This window comes from Papaver somniferum, chromosome 4, assembly GCF_003573695.1.
Source record: "Papaver somniferum cultivar HN1 chromosome 4, ASM357369v1, whole genome shotgun sequence".
Taxonomy (NCBI): domain Eukaryota; kingdom Viridiplantae; phylum Streptophyta; class Magnoliopsida; order Ranunculales; family Papaveraceae; genus Papaver; species Papaver somniferum.
Genome location: NC_039361.1, coordinates 104,423,025 through 104,430,973, shown reverse-complemented (window position 1 = coordinate 104,430,973; position 7,949 = coordinate 104,423,025). Strand labels below are relative to the sequence as shown.

Genomic DNA, 7,949 nt, shown 5'->3' with positions numbered 1-7,949 from the left:
ATCGCAAGACCTTGCGGAGGGATTTTGTGGAGAAATTGCGAGTAGAGACAACACCAGTAAGTGGACCGAGCGTACCGAGTTTAACTGCTGGGATCAAACCTAAATTCATAAATCTTAATGCGTTCGGGGAATTTCATCTTGTAAGCGAACCTCAAGGTGGTTCTTTTGAATAAAATCCGGTAGTCGAGCGCTTCCATATCCGGTGAGTTTTGGGGATAGCTAAGCGTACCTTCTATTTTACGGTTGGTGACAATTGATTCTAACAAGAGATAAACGGATACAATGTTGAGTTAACGGTTAGTAACGGCGAAGGATTTCTTCATTATCTTTTTCTTATTATCCTTTTTATCCTTCTTTTATATTCTCGCTGATTTCGATGACATATCTAGTGCATTACTCCTCGTGGGAACGATCCTTACTACCACTTTATTACTTGTTAATTAGTGGGAAACATCTGATTATTTTGTTGAGTATACGACGCTCACAAAATTGGCGGCGCCGCCAGGGAGTAATTGCTAATTGATTTGTTATTCTTTTTGGCTTAAAGGTTTTGTGGGTATATCTCTCGTAAGCCCTCACGAGACTATAACTCGTCCACTAAGGACACCTCGGGGTTTAAAGGCTTGTTACATTCCGCTAAAAGTAACAAGGTCATTACGTCTCAGTTCATTCACGTTCAACTTACGCTTCACCAAGGGTCCACACCGGCAAGCTATGAGTCCAGGCTCGTGCTCGAAGGGTTAAGAGGGATATTAGAAGCCATGACGGAACTGAAGATTCAACCAGTTAAACTAATCTTGGAAGGTTTATTCAAGTCGTGACATGAACAAGAAGAAGAAGTTTGTTTCACTTCCATTAAGGGAGGAGGTTCCCGTCACTGAGTTTTATGGTTGAGTGGTTTGATTTTGCAGAAATTGGATCCTGTGTATGTTTGAGAACATTGGGTTTGTGCTAGAATGTTGCAGGGAAGGAGATGGAATGGCCTGAGAATCACCATCAGCTTCATACCTGCATAACCAGCAAACTGCACGAGAAGTGCTTGACAAAAAGCCTGAACGACCTCGGCTCCCAGCCTGGTCTGCTGTGACCAGCATATCGACTGTGTATGAAGGGACTGCTTTCATTAATGACAGTGATGGTGATGTCGGAGATGGAGATGCCTGTGATCGATATTGCTGGGAATGATTGCTAAGAACGATAATCGTTGTAATGGTGGAGATGGTTGATAGACAGGGAGACAAGAACGGGAAGGAGTATGAATCTTCTGTTGTTGGTTTGCAGCTAACGAAGTTTGGGTCGATGTTGAGAACAAGACAGAGAAGTGGTGCTCGAACTAGAAAACCAACATGGACTGGTGGAGCTCGAGCTTTGCTGCCGTTGTATGTAGATCGAGTACAACATAAATAATGAGAAAGAAGAGATGTGAACTCTATTATTGGCAGAGATATGAAGGCAGTTGGATGACGAGCTCGTGTTGGACTTGACGGAGTTGGTAGTATTGATTCAGTCGAGCTGTTGTCAGGGCCGGCCCTGGCATTTTGCTGCCCCAAAGCTTACCTAAAAAATATTGCCCCCCCCCCCCAGCAAACTACAGTCAGGAGCATAAGGTGGTGTACAAACTATGTTAGCCTCATTTTCTGTCATATTTAAGCCTATAAATACATATATTAAGTTCCCAAATGTTTCCACAAGCTTGTCAAATATCTCAACAGAACATATATTCAAAAAAACAATAATAATAACAGTTCATTCGATTTGAATAATAACACAGATTACCATCTATTCGAAAATGACCCTTCTTGCATTCCTGGATGCGAAATCAGAAAGTACAATTTTAAAATCAACTTGCATAGCCATGTCATTTTCAATTGCTAACATAGATAATCCTACTAGTCTTTCCTGCGACATAGTTGATCGAAGATACGAGAAAATCAACTTTAGCTTAGAAAAACTTCTTTCCGCGGAGGCGACTGTGACTGGAATCGTAAGCAATATCCTATAAGCAATCCATGCATTAGGGTAACAACCACCCATTCTTAGTAAAAATTGTAAGACATCGATTGTCTTACTACACGAACTAGGTAGTACAATTCGCATGACGATTAGTTCCATACACAATTCCCTGCCATCAATATCACTAGATCTACCATGCTTCAAATAAGCTTCAAGTGCAACACATGCACTCATCAGTTCATCCTCACTCATATATTTCAACTTGTTCAAGTCATAAAAAAACCCAAATATTTCTTCGTACATTTGAAATTGTTCAAATATGGTTCGGAATGAAGACATAGCACTATCTACTATATATAAGAAGTAATTTTTTCTAAAAAACTCCTCACCTGATGTTGGTTCGGTAGTACGGGTGTTACGAACTTCACGAAATGTAGGTTCAGTTCCCATCGCTCTTGCAATCTCCTTAGCTTCATCCATTGCCTTTTGAAACCCATTTACTCTAAAGTCTTTAAAAAACTCAATAAGACCTTTCATTTGTTGTATAGCAACACCAATGTCCATATCTTTAGATTGCAATGACTTACTCACAGTATTAACAGCAAACAGAAGTCTATACCAGATAGTCAAGCTAAGATAAAATTCAAAATTATGCAAGTCAAAACTTACTAAGCTGTCGGCAGTGCTGACTTCTTGAGAGATAGGGGATGAATCTCGCAATCTCTCTAAAGCATTTCGAATTTTTGGAGCTTGGTATCTTATTGCTTTGACACTTGCGACACGTCTTTCCCACCGTGTATCTGACAACGGTTTAAGTGTCCATCCCTTCTTTCCAATCTCCTCTTTAAATACATCCCACCGGTTGGTTGAAGCTGAAAAAAGTGTATAAATACGTTGTATGGATCCAAAAAAAGAACTTGCTTTAGGACAAGACTTGGCCATATCTGAAAGTATGAGATTAAGACTATGACAAGCACATGGTGTGTAGAAAGCTCTTGGATTGATCTCGAGTAATCTTGCATGCACACCTTTATGTTTTCCTTTCATGTTTGCTCCATTGTCATACCCTTGTCCTCTTATATCATCAATGTTTAACCCAAGATTGATTAATGCATCTTCAAGTTCAAAAAATAAACCTTCTCTTGTTTTATCTTCCACTCGCAAAAACCCAAGATAATACTCTTCGATTCTTGCTGTTGAAACATCTACGCATCGGATGATAATAGACATTTGTTCCCTGCGAGAAACATCAGGAGTACAATCAAGAATAACTGAAAAGTATTTGGATTCGTGGATTTTCTTGACAATAAGCTTTCTCGTTGCATCGGCAAGCATTGAAATCAGTTCGTTTTGAATCTTGTGGCTGAGATAATGAGTACGCATTTCATTCTTTTCAATGCTCTCCAGATGATACTTTAACACGGGATCATATTTTCCAAGTGTCTCTATGAAGCTTAAGAAGTTACCATTGTTTTTTGTATAAACTTTCTCATTATCGCCACGAAATGCTAAACCATTCTTCGCTAGAAACAACACTCCATCCTTCATCCTCTCCAATACTTCTTTATAATGTTTTCTCTCTTTGTTGATCTGTTCTTGTATTCTTTTGTCGATAGTTTTTTCCTTTCTCAATCTTAATTCCAACTCAAGCCAATCATACATACAACGATGATGCACTCCACAGTTTTCATGACTTGCGAGTCTTCCACTTAGGTTATTCCAATCATTAAACCCAGTACTGCACAACTGATAATTACTTTCCCTTTTCATGAACAATTTACAACAAAAACAGAATACCTTGTCCAAAGTTTTCGAATACACTAACCATCTTCTATCTTGTTTCTCAAAATTGCTCAATTTCCGAAAGTAATGATAGCTAGAGAAACAATCGTTCTTGTCATCTCTAGGGAATATGATATTGTCAACTCTTACCGGACCCTTCTCTACCAAAAAATCAACAATTTTTTTATCAATTGTTTCCCAATTACCTGGATCAAGCATGTCTCTATCTGTTAACTTATCACCACAATTTCCAACTTCATTATTTTTTGCTGTTGTGTTTGCATCATCCTCATTTCTATCTCTATTATCACCATCAGCACCTTTAATCCCCTCATTAACACCATTATTAGCAACACCAACATTCACATTATCCTCCTCAATCCCATTATCAGCAGCCCCATCACTTACATTCCCCTCATTCATGCCATTATCAGCAATACCATCGTTCTCATTCCCCTCATTCATACCCTTATCAGCTGTAGCATCATCTTCGTTGGTGGCGTTCCCAACTATTGGTTGATTCCTAATCAAAAACTTATCAAAAGAACCTGCAAGAGATTTAGTAGATGCCAATCTCTTTTTTTGGTTCTTCCTATTTTGACATCCAGATGATTGTTTTCTTTTCAGAGGCATACCTTCCATTGATTCAACAAAGAAAAATGCTCAGCAAACAAGAACAACAAACAAAAAAATTTCACTAAAAATTGGGGGTTCAATTAAAAAAAATTTGCCCTAAAATATACAATTAAGTAATGTTAACTGAGAATCAAAAGATAATATTTAAAATCAATCATAGAACATACATGATAATCTATTCTTATGATTGAATTGGGGGTTTAAAACTTTTTGCCCTAAAAATGCACTTAAGTTATACTAACTGAAAACCAAAGATTAGATGCAAAATCAATTATAATATATAAATGTCAATCTATCTTATGCTTCATGATTGAATTGGGGTTTTGATTCTACTTACCGTGGAGATGGTGGTGTCGCAACAATGGAAGAGCCGAAGACGAAGAGACAGAGGAGCAGGGAAGGGAAAAGGAAGAAGACGAGATTTTGATAGAAAAATCGAGAGAAAAAAATCTCTGTAATATATGATATTTATTATATATTGAGCAAAAGGCCTTTAAAGTAAGTTCTTATTCATAATATGCCCCCTACTTATCTTCCTATACATCCTTTTTACTTTCTGTACTCATGTTTTAAACCTTCATTTTCATTTTTTTTATCACAAACCCCCTAGATAAAATCCTATTTTTGCTGCCCCTTTAGCTGCTGCCCCAAAGTCAACCTTCGTTGACTTTGCCTCAGGGCCGGCCCTGGCTGTTGTTGTTTGCTAAAAGGTGGACAATAAAATGTTGAGTGGGATAAGCTTGCTGGAGTTACCAGACTCGGGTAAGGATGGAGGAGATGTTGTACGTGTTGATCGTGATTGAATGGAGCTCGAGTCTGCTGCCATTAATGGAGCTGCTAACATTGAGTTGCGAGTCTGAGAAGAAGATGAGATGGGAGTTCGAGTCTGAGGGAAAGATGGAATTGAGAATAGGCTGTCAGCTCCGCAGAACTGACAAGCCAATGACGAGAAATAGGCTGGGCTTCTGCCATACGCAAGCAGCCTTGGACCTGACTTCTTTGTTGGGGATTTTGACGACTTTGGTGACCTATCTCGTCCGGGATTTGATGCACGGGACACAATTAAGGAGGTGCACTTTCCTATCTTATTTAGTTTTCCTATTTTCTTCAAGAAGAGGTTACAAAACTCTATATATAGAGAAGCTTAGATACAATTTGGGATATCTTCTACTCACCATTTTTCTCCCCCCTAGGGGGAGAACTATCTCTTTTCTATATTCTTTTATTTTTAAGGATGAATTCAAAGTTCTAATTGTGAAGCTCAATTATTTACAAGTTTTAAAGTTAATCATTGTGGATTGTTTTTACTATATCGAAGGTTTATGATTGATTCTTAGATTGGTTTGGGTGACCAATTAGATTAGTATATCAATCTTTCTAATGCTAGTAGAGAGTTGAGTCGATCCGTAATTGTCGCTTACCTCCTACACAAGTAGAAATCGCAAGACCTTGGGATTCTGTGGATAAATTGCGAGTAGAGACAACACCAGTAAGTGGACCGAGCATACCGAGTTTAACTGCTGGGATCAAACTTAAATTCATAAATCTTAATGCGTTCGGGGAATTACATATTGTAAGCGAACCTCAAGGTGGTTATTTTGAATAAAATCCGGTAGTCGAGCGCTTCCGTATCCGGTGATACAAGGAGTTTTGGGGATAGAAAAGCATACTTGCTATTCTACGGTTGGTGACAATTGATTCTAACAAGAAATAAACGGATACAATGTTGAGTTAACGGTTAGTAACGACAAAGGATTTCTTCGTTATCTTTTTCTTATTATCCTTTTTATCCTTCTTTTATATTCTTGCTGATTTAGATAACATATCAATTGCATACTCCTCGTGGGAATGATCCTTACTACCACTTTATTACTTGTTAATTAGTGGGAAACATCTTATTATTTTGTTGAGTAAACGACGCTCACCACTCTCTCGCTGCGAGTTGGTATCTTTCTTGATGGTGTTAGTTCCAAGCATCAACCGTCGGAGTTGGGTGGTAGTTGAGTACAATGGTGGGGAATTTTGTCTCGGATCCTTCCTTGGATAATTTTAAGTTTTCCTTTATAACCCTTTTTTGAATATGACCAATTTGGGGTAGATTTCGACGATGAGATGATACAATGGTCCGTTGTAGCCTGCGGTCGGTGTGAACTGACGAACATCAACTTCATTTTGGATCCTCAAATAAGGGTCAAACATAACATCTTCAACAGTGAAAGCATTTATTTCCTGCCTCACTCGAATGAGCTTCTCCTCTTTGTTCCTTTGTTTCCTACCAGTGAACTTGAACTTCTTTCCCGTACGGCCGTAATCATTTTCTTCCCATTCAGTAGGAGGTCTCAGGCTCGGAAAGTGGTCATAAACCCATGCCTAAAAAAAAATTTAATTTAAACAATTGGCACATGACTAAAAATATAACAAACTATCATATAATTAAAAGAATGTAACCAAACTTACCATTAGAAGCGCAACATTCCCGGCAATTTCAGTAGATCGAACCCTCGAGGCCTTTCTTAGGCTGTCAAGTAAATATGCAAGGGTGCTAGTGGCCCACGAATAATTTTTGATGTTGTCCAAATTCTTCAACAATTGTAGGTAATCAACATTCACCCTATTTCCCGAGTTATCGGGCAAGAATACGGTCCCAAGAGAATACAACAGGTACGTTGTGGCTGTACGTCTAACTCTTGTTTCATCCATCACCTCACCTGCCCTTTCCTTTACGAGAGTTCCTCCAAACTTTGTCTTCATATTCTTCAACAAAAGCTTTCTGATGATAGGTTGTTTATGTGGTTCACTTGGGTCGTAACTAGCAGCCAACCGAAACTCCATCTCGGTTTCGTCTCTCTCCCACCCAAGTGTTTCTTGAATAAGGATGTAAAGGTCAGTCCAAGACATGTTGTTGTCGAAACCTTCTGCCACAGATTGTCCTTCAACTTCTAGGTCAACAATTTGCTTCACATCGTCTGGTGTTATTGTCATCTCTCCAAATGGGAGATGAAAAGTATCGGTTTCAAGCCAATATCGTTCCCTGAATGTAGAGACCACAACACTATCATACTCTGATTGGGAATGCAGAATTCCATGCCCTAATCCTGTACTAACCACTAGATTGCGAACAGAAGCACATTCTTCACTTAAGGGCCAATACTTAGCCCTTTGACGCTTGAGCAATTTGTTCACCCTTGCATGGTCCTAAAAAAACAAATATACAAAAATAGAAATATATTTTGGTGAACTGAAATAAACAAACAAAATAAATCAAAATAAGTTATAAATTCAATGTTTTACGAAAAGTAGGAACACTCATACCCTAGTCTCACAGACTTTTGCGGCCCAGGAACCGGTATAACCAAATAAGATTGAAGACTTATCTGGGGCCTCACCCCAAGGTCTTCTATTCTTCTTCGGTGGCAACAACAACTCTTTGCCTTTAGGAATATGCATCCCTTCTAGTGCAGGATCCTTTCTCGGCTTATTTTCTTTCACTGAAGGTGCACCTACAACAACCTCTTTTCCCTTGGCATTTTCTCCCTCTTCATCATTTTCTTCCTCTTCCTCCTCTTCATAATCATTGA

General features: G+C 38.7%; 1 protein-coding gene across 1 annotated transcript; it reads right to left on the bottom strand.

The window, feature by feature from the left end:
- Positions 1 to 1,779: 1,779 nt before the first annotated feature.
- On the bottom strand, positions 1,780 to 4,377 carry LOC113272916 (zinc finger MYM-type protein 1-like). Its single transcript, XM_026522703.1, has one exon. The coding sequence runs from the start codon at positions 4,375 to 4,377 to the stop codon at positions 1,780 to 1,782; it is 2,598 nt and encodes an 865-aa protein (XP_026378488.1).
- Positions 4,378 to 7,949: the final 3,572 nt, after the last annotated feature.